Genomic DNA, 25,645 nt, shown 5'->3' with positions numbered 1-25,645 from the left:
AATGTGCTGAACCTTAGAATGGATTTCATTTTTGATCACATAATTTCTTACAGATTTTTCCAGGACACTTCCCTCTTCTACATCACAATTAAAGTAAAAGCTAGTACCCTTGCCATGACTTGCAGTAATCCACACAGTTAAACCCTGCTGTCCTCCCAATTGGTCTCCTGCTAGTCTTCTGGTTCACTCTGCTATAATCCACCAGTTCCCTGCAATTCCAGCATAAAAGGGCAGCGTCTTCACTCAGCATACATATTCCCTTTGCCTAGGATGCTCCTTACTCAAATGTGCATGAACTTCTTCCTTACCTCCTAGAGGTGGTTGTGGAAACTTACTCAAACTCAGGCAAAACTATACTACTTAAAATGTCACGTCTCCAACACTCCCTGGCCACCTTCCCTAGACCTCTGTTCCCTTCCTTATTTTTCCTGTTGCTTAGTTGTTGTCACCTGGTGTACTCTCTAATTTACTTATTTGCACACTACTTGTCTTCCTCTAGTAGAATATAAACTCCATGGTTACTGGAAGTTTTGAGTATTTTTCCCCCTCTTGATTTCCCAATCCTTAGAAGAGCATCTGATACAAAGAAGGAAGTGAATACATATATTTGTTAAGCAAATTTGTTTATTTTATATCGTGGGCCTTCAAAGAAGGTGTCACATAGTCCAGATAAAAAAAGACAAATTTAGGCTCCATTTGAGTTTTTATACTCTGCTTCTTTTTGCCCATTTGAAAGATGAATGCAACTGGTGATTACTAATGTGCCAAAAATGAGGTGTGTAGTCAGTACCATTTATAGTACACCAAAGAGACTACAGTTGGGTATGTCAAAGCAGTTGATTTAATAAACTGTAAAGTACTTAAAATACTAAACCTAGTCCATAATTTTCAAGCAGTCTCTGAAGATTCCACTTGAAATGGCTACTTTTGTGCACTTGAAGATTCTTTAGCTTAGTGTACTTATCTGTGAGATAAAATTGGTTTGCTTGTTATGTTACTTTTGGCATCTTTCAATTCATTATAGTAAAAGCAAAGACTTATGGATATCTCCTTTATAGCTCTTATTATGATTTTAACTTCACAGATCTTTCTGTGATTATTCAATTAGTACTGACCTCTTACCTGGATTGTATAACCCCTTTAGGCAGAGACTTTGTCTTGTTTTTTTGCTTTTGTTTTACTTTGTTTTTATTTTCAATTTTTGCTCAGTATTTCATCTCCATAGGCCTAACACTGAGTATACATTTATTAATTTTGAATGAAGACAAATGAACAAAGAACAGTGAAGTGTTAGGGATTGCTTTCATTTGATTAATTCTTTAATGTTTTTCCTTGGTAGGGTGCAACCTCATTTGAAGAAATGCTTTGAAGGAATTGCAAGGGTAGAATTTACAGAAACTTTAGACATTACTCATATGAAGAGTAGTGAAGGAGAAGTTGTGGCACTCACAGAGATCATTTCAACATCCAAAGCCAGAGGTCAAGTGGAGAAGTGGTTGGTTGAGTTAGAGAGAATTATGATTAAATCCATCCACAAGGTAATTAGTATACTTATTATTGCTTTTAGGAAAAAGTGATCAAGTGTTACAAATTTATCATTGACATGTGTGCTATTATTTAAACAGAGACTGAGGCATGAATTACTATTTTAAGTGTAATAGATGCTTGAAGGCTTAGAGATAGTGTAAGGTAGTTATTTTGTAGTGACTCACTTGAAATAGGACAACATATCCATACTACCCAAGAAAACCTAGATTTTAATAATGTGTCTTTCTTATTCCTTACAGTCATATGTTAATGCTTTCATCATTAATTAGACACACTTTTGTTCACATGAGCTCTTTTTCATCCTCCCCTGGAAGCCCATCTCTACAGGTTCACATCAATCTCTTGATAGATATGAATCCTATTGTTCTCTGTGTATGTAAAATCACAGAGAATCATAATATATCATTTCAAGTAATGCCAACTTCATGCCTTCCACATGAAGGCATGAAGTATGATAAATCATACTTTAAGTTCCATTAATTTTTTTTTGTTAGTAGAGAATTTCAAGTCATGCCCACAGATAGATTGAACACTTAATTTTTTTCTATAATATGAGCTTAATATTCAAGTTAAGTTTTCCATTAAGAATAAAAATCATGATTAAGCAGGGGAGCAGGAAGGGAGCATAACAAATTAATTTTTAATTTTTCATATTCTCTCATGTTATTGGAGAAATTTATTGGAATCTAGGCATTTAATGTCATCCAAGTATCTTAAGGTTTCTTTCTTATCCTAAATATAGCTTTAATATTTCCCCTTATAATATTTTTCAGTAAATGTAAAATCTTTTGCAAGTTTCCCATTTTCTCCCTGTTATAAATAGTATTACAATGAATGTACTTATCCATACAGTTGGTTTCTTTGATTGAACTAGCTGTTTTCTTAAAATAACTTCTCATGTGTAGGACCACAAGGCCAAAGATGAATTTCCATAGACCTTGCTAAGTACTAAGAAATAGCATGACTATTTATGTGGTCATTAGCAATGCAAATGAATTCAGCCCCATTAAATTGGGTTATATGGTTTCTGAATTGATGTCATGTACAGTTATAACTGATTTTTGTAGACATGCCTGTTACTATTTCAAGTATTCTTTTAATTTGTTTATCAAACTAGTTAGAGAAAATATTTTGGTTGCCACCTTAGAGCCTTAAGATGTGGTGGCAAGAAATTGTGTAGGAAATAGATAGCTTCTCAAAACACTCATGTGTAATTTTTTGTTGGTCAAATTATCAAGTGAATGCAACATAAAATACTATAAATAGGAGATATGTGTGTAATTAAGTTGTGCTATATGTAGTTGCATGCTTGAGATGTGATTGCATTTATAAATACACACTACATGGTATTCATAGATAATAACAGACTACTGTGGAATTTTATATAATAATTTTTCTCCTCATCTAACTCTATATAATCCTTTCTGTAATTCAGATTTTATTTCTTCCTCTTGTTCTCCCCACAGTGTCCTTCTAGAACACACATTTACTCCATCTGGGCATTTCTCTTCTGTGTCTTTCTATTATTTTGTTTCTTCCATCCTTCAGTTAACTGTCCATTTTCACCTACCCTTTTTGTGACTTCAGGTTTTTTAGAAATTTATATCAATAGCCATCATTATGTCCTTTATCTTTGTTTGGTTCTATAAATCTCCTAGCTAGGCTAGGAATCCCCAAAATTTGAACCATGTGTGTATGTTTTGCTAAAACACCTAATTTTGACAGTTTTCTTGAAATTCGTATACTTCCCAGAGAACGTTACTACTTTTGGTTGATACATTTGATAGACTGTTTTCCCACTGATGGTGGTACAAAAAGTAGACATACCAGCCCAGTGAACATATGCAGCAAAGTATATAAGTTAGACTTCTTAGCTTTACAGCCCTCAACTCTCCATAACAGAATTTGTACATCTGTTCCTGTCATCATTGCCTGGGGAGTCAAAATATACAGGATTGAGAGGGAAGGAGGTCTGGAACATAGGAGGCACTTTAGAACACTGGGTGGTTCTTCTGTGTGTGCATGTATACACATGTATGTGGCTGGGCGGAGAGTTGATTAAGCCAAAAGAAAATCATTAAGCTTAAGCTTCAGTTTGGTGAATCTCATTTTGAAATTTTTTGAATTTATATTTCGCAATAAAGTTATTCATGCTTGTCCAATATGATAGAATGTCTTTGGCTAAAACTTGTCAAATGCTTACCTGATTTAATGTGGTTCCTACAAATGACAATGAATCAGCAAAAGCAAATGTTATATAATACATTTGCTTTGCTAATAAGTATGTGAATAAAATTGAGTTTAGATAGTTGAATTACATAATTTATTGTGAATCTTTCATAATTGGTTAAGAATGTTGTAAAAAGTTAAGCAGTATGAGTTAATCTATTTTAGGAGTTTAACTCTTCATTTTATAACTTTTTCAGAACGGGGTTCATCCTTAGCATTTTATTTTTAATTAGGTAATTGGAGATGCAATTTTGGCCTATACAAAAAATGAACGAATTAACTGGGTAAGAGAATGGCCTGGACAGACTGTTCTCTGTGTATCCCAAATTTTTTGGACAAAAGAAGTACAAACAGCTATTCCAATGGGGCTAGAGGTAAGTTTTTATCACCCCCAATTTTTTTTAGCATTTTAAAAAAAATTACCTTTGCCAGAATGTCCTTATTTTACAAAGACAGTCCACATAAAAATCTACTTTATGCTATAAGTCAAATTACAGATTTCTTAAATAAAAATTTTATATTGCAAGTAGGTAGAAAAACTTATAAAAATAATTATTTAAAACCTATGTCTAAACCACTTGTTTATTTATATTATGCAAAATTCAAGGGTATTTGATCCTCGTCTTGTGATTATATACATTTGTATGCCTTTAAGTATAGAGGACTAAGAAACTTCCCCCTAAACTCAGAAAGATTTACATCCATAGAATAATAAAATTATCTTTTATGCCTTGAATAAAACTGTCTTCCAGGGGCTGGGGAGATAGCTCAGTCAGTAGAGTGCTTGCCTTGTAAGCACAAGGCCCTGGGTTCAATGCCTAGCACAAAAAAAAAAAAAAAAAAAAAAAAAAGAACTATCTTCCATAGACAAGGGATCAGTTGATTGACTGGTTTTTGATGTTTAATTTTTTATTTTGATGTATTGATTTTGAATAAATAATATTTTGAATGATGCTTATTAAATATTTAAATATTCTAATGTATTTGGATATCTGAATTTAAAATTATTAATTGGATGGCTGCTATTAATTAAAAAAATGAATTTACACTTAGTGCAAACATCTTACCCTTGAGGTAAGATTTCAAGTAAGTCAGTGTTACAGATGACCCATTAGTCTAGCAATTGTAGATCTTTAGTTTAAAATCACTGATTTAAAAAAAAAAATTTTTTTAAGTTACAGATGGACACAATGCTTTATTTTATTTATTTATTTTTATGTGATGCTGAGGATCAAACCCAGGGCCTCCCACACGCTAGGCAAGCACTCTACCACTGAGCTACAACCCCAGCCCCCAAAATCACTGATTTTAAATACACTTTTGACATGGAATTTGTTATGTCTTTAGTGCTAAGGCAGTGTTGAACACTAGTAAGTGTCAGAGTTTGGGAGGGATACATGATCTCTGCAGGCAGGCAGATCTGAGGAAGAAGCTGAGTGACACATGCTTAAATTACTGTAGTTTACCAACATGTTACCCCAGTAAGGACCTGGGGCTATTTCTGGGACTCTGGTTGCCTCTCCCTTGTGCATTTCTCTGTGGGGTTAGAGAATTTATTTTGTCTTTTCAGTCTTAAGCTACCATTTCGCCAACCTCCCCACACAGAAGGGCCAGTGGGAAGAGCATAGCGCTCTGGGATTTCCTTTCCTACTCCCTGACCCTACAACCCATCACACCAATTTTGTCACTTACCAAGACAAGAGTTTATGCTTCTTCTAAATTTCTCCAGATTTTAATGTGGTGTTTATTACATCTCTAGTCCTATGCCAAGCAGGCAGGATCAGGTACATGCAGTGTAGGTTATCCCCATTTCAGTGGGTACTCTGCTTAAACTACCTGCCTTTAATTCTTCTCACATTGCTTATAGATGAAAATAGTACTTTTTTTATTTCTTGTTTTTAGATTACATGACAGTAGGGTATATTTTGACATATTCTACATTCATAGAGTGCAATTTATTCCAATTATGATTCCATTCTTGTGGTTGAACATGATGTGGAGTTACACTGGTCGTATATTTGTGCATAGGAAAGTTATGTTCGATTCATTCTACTATCTTTCCTATTCGCATGTCCCCTCCCTTCACTTCATTCCCCTTTGTCTAATCTAGTAAACTTCTATTCTTCCCCTTCGTATCCTCCCCTGTTACAGGTTAGCATCCACATATCAGTGAGAACATTCCGTCTTTGGTTTTTTGGGATTGGCTTATTTCACTTAGCACGATAAATTCCAGATCTATCCATTTTGTATTTGTACCACATTTCTTTATCCATTCATCTTTTGAGGGGCAACTAGTTTGGTTCCAAAGCTTGGCTATTGTGAATTGAACTGCTCTAGACATTGATGTGGCTGCACCACTGTAGTATGCTGATTTTATGCCTTTGGGGAATAAGCCAAGGAGTGGAATAAGTGGAGCAAATGGTGGTTCTATTCCAAGTTTTCTGAGGAATCTTCATATTGCTTTGCAGAGTGGTCACACTGATTTGCAGTCCCATCAACAATGTATGAGTGAATCTTTCCCTCCACATCCTGTTGCTTATATTCTTGATAATTGCCATTCCAACTGGAGTAAGATGTGATCTAAGTGTTGTTTTAATTTGCATTTCTCTATTTGCTAGAGATGTCAAACATTTTTTCATATATTTTTTTGACCATTTGCTTTTCTTCTTCTTTGAAGTGCCTGTTATGTTTCTTTGCCCATTTATTGATAGGGTTTTTTATTTTTTATTTTTGGTATTAAGTTTTTTGAGTTCTTTGTGTATCCTGGAGATTAATGCTCTATCTGAGGTGCTGGTGGTAGAGATTTTCTCCAATTCTCTAGGCTCTCTGGTCATGCTCTTTATTGTTTTCTTTGCTATGAAGAAGAATTTTAGTTTGATGACATTTCATTTATTGAGTCTCGATTTTACTTCTTGTGCTTTAGGAGTCTTATTGAGGAAGTCAGGTCCTAAACTGACATGATGGAGAGTTAGGCTTACTTTTTCTTCTAGTAGGTGCAGGGTTTCTGGTCTAAGCCTAGGTCCTTGATCCGCTTTGAGTTGAATTTTGTGCAGGGTGAGAGTTAGGGGTCTAATTTCATTTTGTTACATATGGATTTCCAGTTTTTCAGCACCATTTGTTGAAGAGGCAATCTTTTCTCCCATGTATGTTCATGGAGCCTATGCCTAGAATGAGATAACTGTATTTATGTGGGTATTTCTCTATGTCCGCCATTCTGTACCATTGGTCTTCACTTATATTTTTGTTCCAAAACCATGCCGTTTTTGTTACTACAGCTCTGTAGTATAATTTAAGGTCTGGTATTGTGATACCTCTGCATTACTTTTCTCGATAAAGGTTGTTTTGGCTCTTCTGGGCCTCTTACTCTTCCAAACAAATTTCATGACTGCTTTTTCCATTTCTATGAAAAACATCATTGGAATTTAATTGGAATTGCATTAAATCTGTATAGTACTTTTGGTAGTATGTCCATATTAATTCTGCCTATCCAAGAACATGAGAGGTTTTTCCATTTTCTAAGGTCTTCTTCAATTTCTTTCTTCAGAGTTCTATAGTTTTTATTTTAGAGATATTTTATCTCTTTTGTTAGGTTGATTCTCAAGTATTTTCTTTTCTTTTTTGAGTTTTATTGTGACAGGAGAAGTGGTATGCTGGGGAAGCTGGGCTGCAGTTGAGGGGCAAAGCAGCTGGCCACGGTGGTGGGTGGGGCAGGTGGATCAGGGTCTGGCACTGGATCCTGTGGGCCAGCAGTGAGGCTGCGTGCTACACTGGGTAGGTCTGGTGGCGAGTTGGGGTCTGGCCATGTTGTGGGGCCAATCTGGTCTGTACCAGGTGGGGCAGGGCCAGGCTCTGCTTCCTGCAGGCTGGCTGCAAAGCTATTTGTCTGGAGGGGCAGATCTGGTGGCATAGCAGCAGCCTGGCATGCAGGGCGATGGGCCAGCAGCTATGTCGTGGGCCTACTTGGCAGAATGGTTAGCAGATTTGGGGCCTGAGGGTTGAGAGACTGGAGATGGGGAACTGGAGGGCCAAGGTGGGTGCTGGACTGGTGCCAATCCTGGTGGGTCCTGGGGACCAGTGGATGCCAGACTATGGAGGGAAGCAGGGACCAGGCTGGTTCTGGGACCTGGCAAGTGCCGGACCGGATGGACCCCAGGAACCTGGTGGATACCAGACCGACTGGCTGAGTAAGCAGAAAGCAAAATCCCTCACACCCTCTCTTTCCAACCTTCAACCTCCCTAGCCAGCCCTGTCAGTCTCTGCAAGCCACAAGACTCAGAGCTTGGGAGAGCCCGATTCTCTGGAGATTTTCTAACCCATGTTCTCCTGGGTGACATATTCCCAGTTTCTGACTTTTCGCAGGTTTGCTAGGCTCAGAAAGAACCTTGCACAACCAGCTGCAAACTCATGGATCTGGGTTTCCAGTTTCCAGAGCCTCCACGGTGCTGCCAAGATGGCTCCTGGATCAGCTCTCCATGGACCATTGATAAACTCAGAGCGAGAGGTTTCTTTAGATCTGATTAATGGGTCAAACAGTCTGGTTTGGCTAGGGCAGACTGCCCCTCCAGTCTCAGGATTTGCTATTGTAAGCCTCATGGAGACATAATATTCCTGCTGCTTGAGTTCTGGGTAGCCAAGACATAAGTATTCCCACTACTTGAATTCTAGGAGAAATGCTGCCTCACTCTAATCCACCACCTTGCCCCCTCCGGGGGTTTTCTTGTCTTTTTAAAAAGTTTACACTGATACTGGGCTAGAGCTAATTATACATTATTATTCTATTCATTTTTATTACACAATATTAATATAGTACAGATCTGGAACCAGTCACCAAGAATGCCAGAACAGAAACTGTGTTTTCCCCTTGAAAGTCTGCTACAATAATATTAATAATGTACTTTCACAGATAAGTTTTATAGCATGAAATCAAACTTCCATGCATCCTCAAAAATTCTTTCTTTCTTATTTGCTTGTGATTTTCCTGTTTCAATCTGCCCTTCATCAGCTGACAATATATATGTCCCTGACATATTTCATCAAGTTCCGGTCATTCGAGTTCTGTAGCAACATCCTGAGGAGCTAGTATATGCTTTAGTGTTCTCTAGAATTAAAAAAAAAAAAAAAAAAAAAAAAAAAAGTGTGATTTTTGTCACAGGAGGCTAGCATATGTTTTAATATTCTGTGTTGAGAATTTTTCCCCTGATGAATGAGTGGCTCACATTTGAAATTGTTGACTTCAGTTGAGCAGTAGAAGACTCTTCGTAATCTCATGGAAGACAGAGTGCTTCCAATCTCTGCAAACATCCTAAATTGCCAGGAGCTGAATGCCTTGATAGCACCATATTATACTGTCATGCTCCCAGGGGACCTGTTCACCCCAGGATCTGTGTTTACATTTATTTATTCAATGACTGTTTATTGTAAAACAAGTCTGTATGAAGCATTGTAGGGAGTATAAGATAAATGGAAGATTTACTGCTACCACAGAGCCCAGGATATTGAAAATACTAATGTGATTCTGAGGCAGCATATGGTGGTATAGATAGAAGAATCTAGGTTTGATAGAACTGTGAGATTTTAGGGAAGGTTTATTGTAGTTGAATATTATATAAGTTACATTCAGATTAATTGGCTCACCATAAGATTGTTTTATAGGGAATGGAATGTAACAAAAATATTATCAGCATAGCCAGGCGCGGTGGCTCACACCTGTATTCCCAGAGGCTTGGGAGGCTGAGGCAGGAGGATCACAAATTGAAAGCCAGCCTCAGCAACAGCAAGGTGCTAAGCAACTTAGTGAGACATTGTCTCTAAATAAAATACAAAATAGGGATAGGGATGTGACTCAGTGGCCAACTGCCCCAAATTCAATCCCTGGTAGCCTCCACTCCAAATGTTATCAGTATAATGATTTTTTTCAACTTAATTCATCAAAAAATTTTATTGATTCATTTAATATAGTCCTAAATAACTTGGTTTATTATAATATGAAGCTAAATTTTAGGTTCAAATCTGTTTTTCTAGTATAGAAAAATTCTTCTGGGCATAGAACTTGTACAAATAATAAGTTCAAATGTTATTTTTTTTTATGTCACAATACAATGTGAGAACTCATAAGTCTCTTAGAGATCCTGAATTTAACTGATGATGAGGAAACTAAGGTACATCAATTGGCAGAGCTTGTATTCCTAGGATCAAAATTGTCTTTACTTTTGTGTATACTCAATATAGTTAAATTTATTTTTGGGTCTAAGAAATTAAATATTTATGCAATTAAACATTGGTGGAACCAGTTCATTTTTCATTACTTAAGAAAATTACTAACAAATTAATCATGTAAATAATAGAAATGGAATAATGTTTAAACACCAAACCTTTAAATACAGGGCTTTCTTAAAAATAATAATTTTTAAAAGATAATATATTTCAAGGAATAAGACAAGTGTCCTGATAGAAAAAGCCTTCAGTTCTCAGCTCCATCTTTTAAACTTTTTCTGATTCTTGGAAAGACTTACTTTTAGTTTAATCATTATACTTAGCAATAGACCTTAAAGAGTGAAATAAATTCCTCAGTGTACACTGTTTATTAAATATTATTAGAGTGAAAAAAGTGACTTGCTGAGCATATTAACAATTTCCTTAAACACAGTGATGTTCATTGATTCTAATTTGATTTTCATCATAAACCCTCTTCTGATTTGAACTTATTCATTAGATATATCTACCAGAATAGAGACTCCAAAGCAGGCCTGGTCCTCAGAAAACTAAACCACTTGGTGGTCCGTTTGTTAGTATCTTTCTTAGTCTATTGCAAAATACCTGAAGCCATATACTTCATACAGAAAAGAACTTTATCTCCATCACAGTTTTGGAAGTTGCAAGTCCAAGATTTGTCAGTCCTCTGTTTGGCCTCTGATGAGGGCCTTCTGGTTACATCAAACATGGTACATGGCATCACGATAGGAGTGTGTGCAAGAGGGAGCGATGACATGATGCAATAAATAGCAAGAGAGACTAAGGCGAAGCCAGATTCCCTTCTGAAATAACCCATTCTCATGGGAAGTAGTCCAGTTCCGCAAGGCCTGCATTAATCCCTTCTGAGGGTCATGTCCATGATTGAATTACTTTCCAATAGGCCCCACTTGATAGATGTTCCACCACCTCAACACCGTTGCCCTGGAGACCAAGCTTCCAGCACATGGACTTTCTGGGGACACACTCAAATTATATCCAAACCACAGCAGTATCTTTTTATCTCAAGTGGCACAAGCCCCTTTCAGATAACTTGTGTAAGAGCCTTAGAAGGATTCACAGATCAACGGAAAAGAAAGTCAGAGTCAGAATCTCAGGGCTTCATCATTGCAATAGTCCCTCTTTCATTGTCTGTCTCTGTCTGCTAGTTACTGGCAGGTTTTTTCTGTAAAGAGAAAGAGAAAGTAAAGAGTTTCTTTTCTGTAAAGAGAAAGTATCTTCATGAGGGCATATTGACAGTCTGTTAGCCTAATGAGAAGCAACTTTTCTCTTGGTCTGGATAGCAGTCCCTGGGAAGAACTGTGATTGGCTCTCTTTGGGTCCCACGTGCCCCCTTCATGTTGCCACAGAGATGGGGAATATTATTGCCAACTCCAACAGATCACAGAGAACAGAGAAAAATATTGTATAGATACAAATCACATATATCTACTATATCTTGCCAGATTGGACTTGTTTGCCTAACACCTTTGTAGTAAGACAAAACGATTATTTTAAAATTGTCACACAGAAAATTATGATAAAAATACAAAGGATACCCTATACACATGTGAGTTCAAATGGATTTTGTTCAAAATTATTCTGATCACATTGGAAAATTGTATCTTATTTTACTTTCTTTCAGGCTCTTGAGGAATATTTGGAAAAATGTAACAGGCAAATTGATGATATTGTCACTTTGGTCCGTGGCAAATTGTCTAAGCAGAATCGTGTTACTCTGGGAGCCCTTGTCGTACTGGATGTCCATGCTAGAGATGTCCTTGCAGCACTTGTGAAAAAAAATGTTACTGATGACAATGACTTTGAATGGTTAAGTCAGCTGAGGTACTACTGGCAAGTAAGTGCTCTTATTGAATGTTATTACACAGCAATTTCAGCTCATTGTTTTTTAATTTGTGCTTGCTTGCTCACAAGGGAAATAGTAATGTAGGATTTCTTGCTGATGACTGACTATACTTATATAAGTGTTTCTCCATATTGAAGATTAAGACAGCCAATATATATATCTATATTTTAATATCTATATATATATCCAAGTGTATAAATATGTATACATATGAAGATTAAAATGATCAAAAATTATTCATTTTTGAATGAATAATCATGTTTACTGTTTTTAAAATGTTGGGATTAGTCAATTTTTAGATTCCTGGTACATTCAAGGAATGTACAAATCAAACTAGTTCAGTCCAATATAATCATGAAGTTTCTTCTCATTGACCAAAGAAGAAGTAAGAAGCATAATCTGTAAGGAAGGATTTTATTGGGGCATATGTGTGGCTGATAATGTGATGATAGTCATAATTGGGAAGGAAGAAAGAGGAGGAAGTTAGTACAGTGGAGAAGATTGACCTGCTAAGTGGGCAGAGAGAGATGCTAACTGAGAAATGGACTTGGATGTACTCAGCATACAAGTTTTTAAAGAGTCTTGAGAGATATGGGAGGAAGAAAAGAGTGGCAAGAACCAGCATCCTGGGAAACCACTTGAGAGTCAGTGCATATAATGGTTAGGAGCTCAGATGGTAGAGTGTTGTTTCAAATGTCAGCTCCTGAGCCACAATTGCCCCACCCACTGGGCTGCAGCAACAATGGCACCTACGTGGAGCAACAACCATACTATGGCTCCTCATCTACCAACACGCAGCTCCCCCAGCCGCCACCATCTTGGGACACTGCAGCCACCACCATAGCCCCATCCATGTGGTAGCCTCCACCTTGGGACAGTGGACAGGGCCTGGAAGCAACAGCCTGCCACAAAGCTGTGTCTCCAAACAGGCCACCCAACACCACCACATGGCCACCTTGCAGCCCCATATCTGAAAGTGGTCACCTCCATCTTGGGACACCTCTACCACCATCTTGGATTATCTCCGCTTCCCAGCTTCCATTTTGGGATACCGCCTGGGGCCTGGAAGCCCAACATCAAGATACAGGTTTGATGCTGCTGCCTTCACCAACTAGGAACAGGACAGTTTCCATCTACAGACATAGAAGTCAGGACATAGAGACATAGTCAGGACATAGAAGATCATCACCAAGGTCCCTACAGGCTTGGTTACACCTGAGGTAACCCAGCTAAGTGTGCTAATAGCTACCATCTTGTGGCAGAAGCAAGAGAGAGCCTTGCACAGGGTCAATAGGAGGAAGAAAGTGTGAGGGCATCTTAATCCTGGCTGAACCAGCTTGGTACACACTGGGATTCTAGGGCCAATTAAAGTGACACTTGCTGGGACCTGACACCAACCTGGTCCCTGACTCCCTCCCCAATCTGACATCCACTGATCACCTGGTCCTGCCAGATTGGCAATCAACAGGGCCTTCTGGTTCCTCCGTCCCCAGGCTCCCAACCCCACCCAGCCACCAACCCAGCCCAGCGCTTGAAGCTCCATGGCTGGCCCACAACTCTCAATGTCTGGTCCTGATCTGTGTTATACATAACAGCTTTCCACGACAGGCATGTAGGTCCCAGTGCTCAGACCCCAGGACCTCCAGAGAGAATGGTTCTTGATTGGGAAGTCAAAAGGGTAGGTGTGGGAGAGACTAAATTAGAGACCAGGAATTATGGGGTCCACAAATAATATAAGAGGCTAAGACAAGGCTCCTGCATCACACGAGTGTACCCCAAAGAAGATTCCTGGAGTGCAGTCTTCCAGAGGGACTGGTAATTACTATACCCTGCCTCCAGGAGTCCTGCCTCCAAGTCTAACCTTCCCATCCTAGTAACCTTTACCATTCTGAGGGTGGAGTTAACAGCAAACTCCAGACAGCCCCACCTATTGGTTGAGAAGGAAAGCAGAGAAAATATTGAACTTCATCAGAAAAAATTATTCAATTTTCCTTCGTGATTTATTTTCTTTTTTCATTTCCCACTTTCACATCCCCAACATTTCCAAAAACAAGTACTTCTCATACATCAAGCTACTGAGAAATGGGATGCTGGATTAGTATTTTACAATTTCATTGTATATTCTTTTATTTTTATATTTTTCTTTTTCTTTTCTTTTCTTTTTTTTTTTTTACTCTCTCTCTCTTTATTTTCCTCTCACTTATCTGTTTCCCCAGTCTTTTTCTCTCTTTTCTCCTGCTAATAGTCAACTTCTTTTGATTCCTCTTTTACTCTTCCTATGATCTAATACTGCTATATTCTCACCTACTACTTCATAAACATCACATCCTATATCCCCCTGTTCTCTCTTTGTCCACCATTAGAAACTGTAGACCCTATTGCAAACCTACCAGTTATATTGTAGATATTAATTGAACACATCATTTCTGTTTATTGTGACAAAACTGTAAACATCTTAATAGGAGCTATTTGGTTTAAGACTGTATGTGGTTTTCATTGGGTGCTGTTAATCGATCTCCCCTTTAAAGGTGAGGTATTAGAAACCTGCAGGGACACTATAAATCTATAGGGTAGAAACTGTAATACCTTGGATTGCACTACTAAAGGGGAAGGCACACAAACAACAAGAAAAACACAAGGGAAGAAAGTGCCCCAAACAAACCAAGATGCTACAATAGTAGAATACATTGACAGCACAGAAGAAGAAATGTCAGAGAAGGAGTTCAGAATGTACATAATTAAAATGATCTCTGAAGTAAAGGATGATATAAGAGAGCAAATACAGGTAGCAAAAGATTACTTCAATAAAAAGATAGAGATTCTGAAAAAACAAACAAATCCTTGAAATAAAGGAAACAATGAACCCAATTACAAACTCAATAGAAGCATCACCAACAGACTAGATCACTTGGAAAACAGAACATCAGGCAATGAAGACAAAACATACAATCATGAAAATAAAGTTGACCACATAGTGAAGATGGTAAGAAACCATGAACAGAACCTCTAAGAATTATGGGATAACATGAAAAGATCAAATTTAAGAATTATTGGGATAGAGAAAGTCATAGACATACAAACTAAAGAACTGCACAATCTTTTCAATGAAATAATATCAAAAAATTTCCCTCAACCTGAAAATGAAATGCAAAATCAAATACAAGAAGCTTACAGGACACTAAATGTACAAAATTACAACAGATCCACACCAAGGCACATTATAATGAAAATGCCTAACATACAAAATAAGGATAGAATTTTAAAGGCCTCAAGAGAAAAGTATCAGATTACATATAGGGGGAAACTAATTTGAATCTCAGCAGTTCTCTCAACCCATGCACTCAAAACTAGGAGGTCCTAGAACAATATATACCAGACTCTGAAAGAAAATGGATGCCAACCAAGAATCTTATACCCAGCAAAATTAAGCTTCAGATTTGATGATGAAATAAAAACCTTCCATGATAAACAAATTTAAAAGAATCTACTAGAAAGCCTGTACTATAGAACATTCTCAGCAAGATATTCCATGAGAAGAAAATGAAAAACAACAATTAAAGTCAGCCAAGGAGGAGCTACACTAAAGGAAAAGCCAAAGGAGAAACCAAATCAAGTTAAGAACCAAAAATGGGCTAAAATGACCAGGAATACAAATCATATCTCAATAATAAATCTGAATGTTAATGGCCTAAACTCATTAATCAAAAGACATAGACTGGCAGATTGGATTTTTAAAAAAGATTCAACAATATGCTGCTTTTAAGAGACTCACCTCATAGGAAAAGATATCCACAGTCTGAAAGTGAAAGGATGGGAAAAACATATCACTTACATGGACTATGTACAAAGCAGGGGTTTCCATCCTCATATCAGATAAAGTGGACTTTAAGCCAGAGTTAGTCAGAAGGGACAAATTAGGACATTTCATACTGCTTAAGGGAATCATACATCAACAAGACATAACAATCATAAATATTTATGCCCCAAACAATGGAGCATCTATGGACCTCAAACAAACCCTTCTCAATTTCAGAATCAAATAGACCACAACACAATAATTCTGGGTGACTTTAACATACTTCTTTCACTCAGTAGTGAGATAGATAGATCTTCCAAACAAAAACTAAACAAAGAAACTGTAGAATGTAATAATACAATCAATAATTTAGACTTAACAGACATATATATAATATTCCATCCATCAATGAGTGCATACACTTTTTTCTCATCAGTGCATAGATCCTTCTCTAAAATAACATATGGTTATTTTATGTTACGCCACAAAGCAATTTTAAGCAAATGAAAAAAAAATAGAGATGCTACCTTGAATTTTATCAGATTATAAAGGAATGAAATTAGAAATCAATAATAAATTAAAAAATACAAGGATTCCAATATCTGGAGAATAAATAATGTGCTATTGAATGACACATGAATAGGAGAAGACATCATGAAGGAGATAAAAAAAAAATACTTAGAGGTAGATGAGACTACCGATACACCATATTGAAATCTCTGGGACACTATGAAGGCCGTCCTGAGAGGAAAGTTCATTGCATTGGGCTCATTCTTTAAAAGAATAAAAAGTCAACAGATAAATGACCTAATATTACACCTCAAAGTCCTAGAAAAAGAACAAATCAACACCAAAAGTAATAGAAGATAGGAAGAAATTAAAATTAGAGCTGAAATCAATGAAATTGAAGCAAAACAAACAATTGAAAAAATTGACAAAACAGAAAGTTGGTCCTTTGAAAACATAAAATTGATAAACTCTTAGCCACACTAATGAAGAGAAAGAGAGAGACAACTCAAATTACTAAAATTTGTGATGAGAAAGGAAATATGACAGACACTACTGAAATACAGAAGATAATTAGAAAATTAATATTTTGAAAATGTATACTCCAACAAAATAGAGAATCTCAAAGATATCGACAAATTTCTAGAGACATGTGACCTACCCAAACTGAATCAGAAGGACATACAGAATTTAAACAGATCAATTTCAAATTGATCAGAAGCCTACCAATCAAGAAAAGTCCAGGACAAGACAACTTCTCAGCTAAGTTCTAAAAGACCTTCAAAGGAGAACTAATACCGATACTCCTCAAAGTATTCCATGAAATAGAAAATGAGAGAACCCTTCCAAATTCATTCCATGAAGCTAGTATCAATCTGATACCAAAACCAGACAAAGACATATCAAGGAAAGAAAACTTCAGACCAATATCTCTGATGAACACAGATGAAAAAGTTCTTAATAAAATTCAAGCAAATTGCATACAAAAACATTAAAAGGATAGTGAATCATGATCAAGTAAGTGAAGTTCATACCAGGGATGCAAGGTTGGTTCAACATATGGAAATCAATAAATGTAATTCATTACATCAATAGAGTTAAAGAGAAGAATCATATGATCATCTTGATGCTGAAAAAGCATTTGACAAAATGCAGCACCCATTCATGTTCAAAACACTAGAAAAAATAGGGATAGTAGGAACATACCTCAATGGTGTAAATGCTATATATGCTAAGCCCATGGACAACATCCTTCCAAATGGAGAAAAACTGAAAGCATTCCCTCTAAAAACTGGAACAAGGCTGGGATGCTCTCTCTCACCACTGCTATTCAACATAGTCCTTGATACTCTAGGCAGAGCAATTAGAAAGAAATTAAAGGGATACGAATAAGAAAAGAAGAACTCAAACTATCACTATTTGCAGAGGACATGATTCTATATTTAGAGGATTCAAAAAATTCCACCAGAAAACTTCTAAGACTAATAAATGAATTCAGCAAAGTACTAGGATGTAAAATCAATACCCATAAATCTAATGCATTTCTATACATCAGTGATGAATCCACTAAAAGAGAAGTTAGGAAAACTACACCTTTCACAATAGCCTCAAAAAAAAAAAAAAATGCTTGGGAATCAATTTAATGAAAGATTTGAAAGACCTCTACAGTGAAAACTATAAAAAACTAAAGAAAGAAAATTAAAGAAGATCTTAGAAGATGGAAAGATCTCCTATGTTCTTGGAAAGGCAGAATTGATACTGTCAAAAAGCAATATATAGATTCAATGCAATTCCAATTAAAATCTCAACATCTTTCCTCCTAGAAATAGAGCAATCATGAAATTCATTTGGAAAAATAAGATACCCAGAATAACCAAAGCAATACTTAGCAAGAAGAATGAAGCAGGAGACATTGCAATACCAGACCTTAAACTATACTACAGAGAAATAGTAACAAAAATGGCATGGTATTGGCACCAAAATATACAGGTAGACCAATGGTACAGAATAGAAGACCCAGAGACAAACCCACATAAATATAGTCATCTCATACTGAACAAAGGTGCCAAAAACATACATTGGAGAAGTTTGTCTCTTCAACAAATGGTGCTGGGAAGACTGGAAATTCATATGCAGCAAAATGAAATTAACCTGTCTCTCACCCTGCACAAAACTCAGCTCAAAGTGGATCAAGGACCTAGGAATTAGATCAGAGACCCTGCACCTATTAGAAGAAAAAGTAGGCCCAAATCTTCATCATGTCAGTTTAGGACCTGACTTCTTTAACAAGACTCCTAAAGCACAAGAAATAAAATCAAGAATCAATAAATGGGATAGATTAAAACTGAAAAACTTCTTTTTAGCAAAGGAAACAAACAATAGAATGAGAGAAAATCTTTATCACACATACTTCAGATAGAGCACTTATCTCCAGAATTTATAAGGAACTCAAAAAACTTAACACCAAAAATACAAATAACCCAATCAATAATTGGTTAAGGAACTAAGCAGACACTTCACAGAAGATATACAATCAATCAACAAATACATGAAAAAATGTTCAACATCTCTAGCAATTAGAGAAATGCAAATCAAAACTACTCTAAGATTTCATCTCACTCCAGTCAGAATGGCAGTTATAAAGAATACAAGCAATGATAAGTGTTTGCAAGGATGTGGGTGAAAAGGTGCACTCATATGTTGCTGGTGGGAGTGAAAATTGGTGCAACCACTCTGAAAAGCGGTATGGAGATTCTTTAGAAAACTTGGAATGGAAGCACCATTTGACCCAACCATCCCACTCCTTGGTCTATACCCAAGGGACTTAAAATCAGAATACTACAGTGGTGCAGTCACATCAATGTTTATAGCAGCTCGATTCACAATAGCTAAACTGTGGAACCAACCAAGATGCTCTTTCTAGATGAATAGATAAAGGAACCATGGTATGTGTACACAATGGAATATTACTCAGCCTTAAAGGAGAATTAAATCATGGCATTTGCAGGTAAATGGCTGGAATTGGAGAATATCATGCTACGAGAAATAAGCCAATCCTCCCAAACCAAAGTCCAAATGTTTTCTCTCATGTGTGGATGCTGATTTATAATGCAGTGTGGATAGGCAAGGGAAGAATGGAGGAACTCTGGATTGGGCAGAGGGGAGTGAGAGGAGGGGAGGGGGCATGGAAGTGGGAAAGATGGTGGAATGAGACAGACATCATTACTCTTGGTACATGTATGATTGCATGAATGATATGACTCTACATCATGTACAACCAGAACAATGAAAAATTGTACTCCATTTGTGTACAATGAATCAAAATGCATTCTCTCTCATGTATACCTAATTAGAACAAATAAAAATAAAAAAATTTTGAAAAAGTCAGTTCCTCCCCTTTCTGGATGTGTAATGTTGGGTGAGTTCCTTACTCTCTTTAAACATCAGTTTCCTCTTTTAAAAAATGTTGATAATGATAATACTCACTCTATATTGGGGAAAAAAAGATTGAGAATATGGAAGAAACAAGGGACAAATTCTAAAATATTTTATGGGAAAAATTAAAAGCACTGACTTTAATTACTTATCTATGGAAGTTAGCTTTTGAATTCTTCTGAAGCAAATAATAATTTTACAAGTAAATTTTAAAGAAATCTACTTTATGGTTACTATTTATTAAAAAGCTTGGGATCATACTGTTTAAAATGTTGGTATATTGACCTAACTTAATTTTATCTGCCTTATCCTAGGAAAATCACTTAGAAACAAAAATGATCAACGCTGGTTTGCGATATGGGTATGAATACCTGGGTAATTCCCCTAGGCTGGTTATTACTCCACTCACAGATCGATGTTACAGGTAACCCCTTTAATATAAGGGTCTATTGGTAATGACTTTAACTCACCCTTAGCCCAGTAATTTATTTAAGAATACCAAATTATCTTTCACACTGGAAGTTTATCCTGTGTTATTTTTTTCTTAGACCTTTAATTCTCCTCTCAACTCTATCCTCCATTTCTTTTTCTCTGCTGGTTTCTTCCTCTTGGCTCAGGCTCTCAGTATCCTCAGTTGTTGCTGTTGGTCTTGACACTCTCCAGCCCTTCTTTCTTCCTGAAACTTCCTAACTTCCTTTTGGATCACTAGAGCCATATTGTTCCTTTCCCTAAAATGTTAACTTTTCTGGAGTTCCATTCTCGTGTGGTGTTCTGTGTCATGCTTCCTGGTTTCCTGAATGTTATCATACATGCTCAGGCTTTAGTGGTCTACATCTTGAAAAGTCCAAATCTGTTTCTCTCTCCTGAAAGCTTTTGCTATATGCCCACTGGATATCCCCCATTGAATATCTCTTTGGGACTTGCATTTACATTTTTTTCCAAAATAAAATTTACCATTTTACCTTCTACCTAGCTTTGACCTTGACTGTTTCTCAGTTCTTCTTATCTAGTCACACACCAAGTCCTACTGATTTAATTGAATTATATTAATGTATTTGCTTTTTAAAAATATAACTGTCCATTTCCTTCCTTTAAAAAATAGAACCAAAAGATGAGCTATGGAGGATAGGCACAAAAATAACAAAAGACTGACCACATCTACCTTTTCAAATGCAGTCTCTGATCCAGTTAGGCTTAAGTTGGGAGAAAAGGAAAGTTTTAAATTGGATGAGAGATATTAGACCTAAGTAGACTTTTACTAGTTGGGGGGAAAAATGACATAATTTATTAATATCTCCCCAGCAGTGGGGGAAAATATTTGATGAAGTTTAAAAGAACAATGATAAGCCAAATGAAAAGCTTCTTAACAGTGAAGGAAACAATCAAGAATGTGTACAGCTAGCCTACAGATTGGGGGGAAATCTTCACCACAGTACCTCAGATAAGGCATTAATTTCCAGGACATACAAAGAACTCAAAAAACTTAACACCAGAAAAATATATAACCTAATATATAACAGGCAGAGGAACTCAACAAATACTTCACAGAGAAAGAAATACGAATGGCAAAAAAAAAATTTTGAAAAAATGTTCATCATCTCTAGCAATTAGAGAAATGCAAATGAAAACTACACTGAGATTCCATCTCACTCCATTCAGAATGGCAATTATAAAGAATACAAGTAAACAAATGCTGGCAAGGATGTGGGGAGAAAGATACTCTCATACATTGCTGGTGAGACTGCAAATTGGTGCAACTACTCTGGAAAGCAGTTTGGAGATTCCTTAGAAAACTTGGAATGGAATGACCATTTGACCCATCTATCCCATTCCTTGGTACATACCCAAAAGACTTAAAATCTATGCTGATCATAGATTGATGATCTATCGTGATCAATCAATAGTTTTCATATACTGCAGTAGTGAATCTGATGAGAAAGAAATTAGGAAAGCTATCCCATTCATGATAACCTTAAAAAATAAAGTGGGCATAAATCTAACCAAGGAGGTGAAAGACCTTTACAATAAAAAACTGCAGTTTTCACTAAAGAAAGAAATTGAAGACCTTAGAAGATGAAAAAACTTCCCATGTTCTTGAATAGGCAGAATTAATATTGTCAAAATGGACATACTACCCAAAGCAATAAACAGATTTATTTCAATTTGCATCAAAATACCAATGACATGCTTTGTAGAACTAGAAAGAAGAATAGCCCTAAAACTCATTTGGAAGAGTAAAAGACCCAGAATAGCCAAAACAATCCTGAGCAAGAAGAGTGATGCAGGAGGCATCATAATACCCAATCTCAAATCATACTACAGAGCTAGAGTAACTAAAACATCATGGTATTGACATCCAAATAGCATGAAGACCAAAGGAATAGAACAGAACAGAGACAAACCCACATACTTACAGCTATCAATACTTGGCAAAGGTGCCAAAAATATATGTTGGAGAAAAAAAATAGCCTTTAAACAAATGGCGCTGGGAAAACTGGATATCCATATGTGGAAGAATGAAACTAGATCCCTATCTCTCACCCTGCACAAAAATCAAATCACAGTGGATCCAAGATCTAGGAATTAGACCAGAAATTTCTAGCAACTGCTAGAAGAAAATAGAGTCAACACTCCATCATATTGGTGCAGGTACTGACTTCCTTAAAAAGACCCCTAAAGCTGAAGAAATAAAACCAAGAACCAGTAAGTAGAGTCCCATAAAATTAAAAAACTTCTGCATAACAAAGGAAATGATTAAGAATGTGAAGAGAGAGCCTCCTTAATGCAGGAAAATATTTGCCAGCTGCTCCTCTGACAGGGGATTAATATTCAGAATATATACAGAATGCAAAAAAACTTAACATCAAAAGGAAAAAAGCCTAACAATCAACCAACCAACCCAAACAAACAAACAAAAAACACAAAAGACAAGTAACCCAACCAATAAGTGGGCAAAAGAACTAAACAGACATTTCTTAAAAGAAGAAACACCAAAGACAAATAAATACATGAAAAAATGTTCAACATCTCTAGCAACTAGGGAAATACAAATCAAAACTATACTAAGATTTCATCTCACTCTAGTCAGATGGCAATTATACACAGCTAAGAATAAATACTGGTGAGGATGTAGGGAAAAAATATACATTGTTGGTTGGACTACAGATTATTACCACCATGCTAGAAAGCAGTTCAGAGATTATTCAAAAGAATAGGAATAAAGAACCACCATATGACTCACTTATCCCACTCCATGTTTATCCAAAAGAACTAATATCAGCATACCATAGGGATATAGTCACTTCAATGTTTACAGCAGCACAATTCACAATAGCCAAATTACAGAATCAACCCAGATACAAACTGATAGGTAAATGGATAAAGAAAACGTGATACACACACACACACACACACACACACACACACACACACACACACACACACACCGTGGAGCTTTATTCAACCGTAAAGAAGAATGAATTGTAACCTTTTCCAGTAGATGGATGGAAATGAAGAACCTCATGCTAAGTGAAATAAGCCAGACTCAGAAAATCAAGGTCAAATGTCTTTTCACAGGTGTGGAAGACAGAGCAAAATAAGGGGAAGAAGGTGGTGGGGCAGGAATGGGGAATATCATAAAGATATAGGGAAGATCAGTGGAATAGAAGAAGGAGATCAAGAAGGGAGGGAAGGAGAATGAGAAAGGAGAGGAAATGTGGAATCCATTAACAAATCACATTATGTGCACATATTAATATATCACTGAATTTTACCTTTATGTATATGTACAAAGCATCAATCAAAAATAAATGAGAGAAAGGAAGATCAGTAGAGTAGAAGAAGGAGAATAGAGAAAGGGAAAGGCAAGGGAAAAGGATGGGGAACAAGGACTGAAATGGAGTAAATCAATTTCCATGCATATATGACTTTGTCAAAATGAGCCCAACTTCTATGTATAAATATGATGCTCTAATTTAAAAAAGAATACAAACAATAATAAGTGTTGGTGAGGATGTAGGGAGAAAGATATACATTTTTGGTTGGACTGCAAATTATTGCAACCACTCTGGAAAACAGTATGAAGATTACTCAAAAGAACTGGAATTGAACCACCATATAAATTGCTTATCCCACTCCTTGGTGTTTATCCAAAAGAACTACTATCAGTATACTATAGTGATACAGGCACATCACTGTTTATAGCAGCTCAGTTCACAATAACCAGGTTATGGAACCAGCCCAGGTATCTGTCAGCAGATGAATGGATTAAGAAAATGTGGTACATACACATAATGGAGTTTTACTCAGCTATTGAAAAAATTGAAATTAAGGCATTTGTCAGTCAATGGACTGAACTGAAGAACATCAGGCTAAGTGAAATAAGCTAGACTCACAAAGTCAAGGGTTGAATGTTTTCTCTCATATGCAGAAGCTAGAGCAAAGTAAGGGAAAAACAGGGGTCAGATATCACAAAACTAGAGAGAGATTGGTGGAGTAGAGGAAGGAGCTTGGACAGGGAGAAGGGGCATAAAAGGGAGAAAATGTGAAATGAATTTGACAAAATTATACTATGTATATATATGAATATTCCACTGAAAATTCTACCTTTATGTATATCTATAAAGCACCAATTTTAAAAAATATATGATAAATAAATAGAAGGACGAGCAGTAGAGTAGATGAAGTGGAGTAAGAAGAGGGAAAAGGGGAGGGAAAGAAGAATCACTGGGGACTGAAATGAGCAAATTAAGTTCCACGGATGTATGAGTATGTCAAAATAAATCCCATTATTATGTATAACTATAATGCATTAATAAAATCAGAAAAGAGGGCATTTTATTTAAAAGTTACTTCACGTTTCCTTTCATGTAACATTTCCATATGCTTGTAGTAAGAGCTCTCTGGGTTGTTCAGGGTCAGATGAATTCTGCATGTTGACCAGAAGTTGGCATTGAATTTTAAAAATGAATTTGTTCTAAGTTTGTCATATATATAGCTATTTAGAAGTGAAATAGAATAACAAAGTAATGTAGTATCAGAGATTTGGGGAGGTTAGTGGGGAGGAAGAAATTATTAAAAAGGAAATGGTGAATTTGGTTCTCCATTCAAAGTTTTCTTCTTTTTGGCATGTGCATTTAAAAAAAATCACATTATTCCTGAAGGAATGTCTATTTCTTCTACTTCAGAACCTTATTTGGAGCCCTTCACCTGCATCTGGGAGGAGCACCTGAGGGTCCAGCTGGCACTGGAAAGACAGAGACTACCAAGGATTTAGCAAAAGCTGTAGCCAAACAATGTGTGGTTTTCAACTGCTCTGATGGGTTGGATTATTTGGCCCTAGGAAAATTCTTTAAGGTTTGAATTGATTCCCCATTTGTTTACAATAGGAAAATTGACAGGAAAGTTGTTTGTAATAACATAATTAAGTACAAGTAAAATCTTTACTGTATCTTAAGTAAAAGTAAAAATTTAAGTACTGTCCCAATAATTCTGAGGGGAAGTAGGGTTCTATCTAAAGTTTTCCTGAGGAGGAGTTCTGTTGCCTCTTCAGATAGTCCCTGCTACAGTGGGTCATTATTACTGATAGAAATGCGTGAGTGAGTCCTGTAAATATGTTAGGGCGGATAACAGTTTGAGAACTACTACATTGTGTAAAGGTTGTAGGGGTCTAAAGACTTCTTTCATCTGTAGATCTTGTTACCAGCAGTTTTGTTGATTCAGTAAATTACTGAATTATAGGCGCATTCTAATTAATCTTTTTCAGTGAGCTTAAATTCTTTGCTTCTTTGTTTTGTTTATTTCTTATTCTGAGTCAGATTTCTACTTATAGCTGTGTAAGATTCCAAAAATGGAATTGAAGATTAAAGAAATTAAAGTCTGTTTACAAACATGAATGTGTAGTCCATTCAGTAGTTCATTACTAGAGCTTTGCTATTCTTTAAAATATTAAGTGGCACCATTTGGGGTTAGGGGTTCTTTATATTCATATATTTTTATTTTCTGTAATTTTCAAAATATATTTTAATTATTTTGTA

General features: G+C 36.3%; 1 protein-coding gene across 4 annotated transcripts in view; it reads left to right on the top strand.

Annotated features, from left to right (window-relative positions):
- The window catches only part of DNAH7 (dynein axonemal heavy chain 7), a 350,205-nt gene that overhangs the window by 139,917 nt on the left and 184,643 nt on the right, over window positions 1–25,645 (top strand). For all 4 annotated transcript variants that reach the window (XM_079132564.1, XM_079132563.1, XM_079132565.1 and 1 more), the window contains 5 exons: window positions 1,340–1,538; window positions 4,011–4,151; window positions 11,651–11,863; window positions 19,925–20,034; window positions 24,797–24,965. In XM_079132564.1, coding sequence (XP_078988690.1) covers window positions 1,340–1,538; window positions 4,011–4,151; window positions 11,651–11,863; window positions 19,925–20,034; window positions 24,797–24,965 — 832 coding nt within the window. The remainder of the gene's footprint in view (window positions 1–1,339; window positions 1,539–4,010; window positions 4,152–11,650; window positions 11,864–19,924; window positions 20,035–24,796; window positions 24,966–25,645) is intronic.

This window comes from Sciurus vulgaris, assembly GCF_902686455.1.
Source record: "Sciurus vulgaris genome assembly, chromosome: 3".
Lineage (NCBI taxonomy): Eukaryota > Metazoa > Chordata > Mammalia > Rodentia > Sciuridae > Sciurus > Sciurus vulgaris.
Note: the sequence above shows the minus strand (reverse complement) of the source record. Positions and strands in the feature narration are given on the sequence as shown.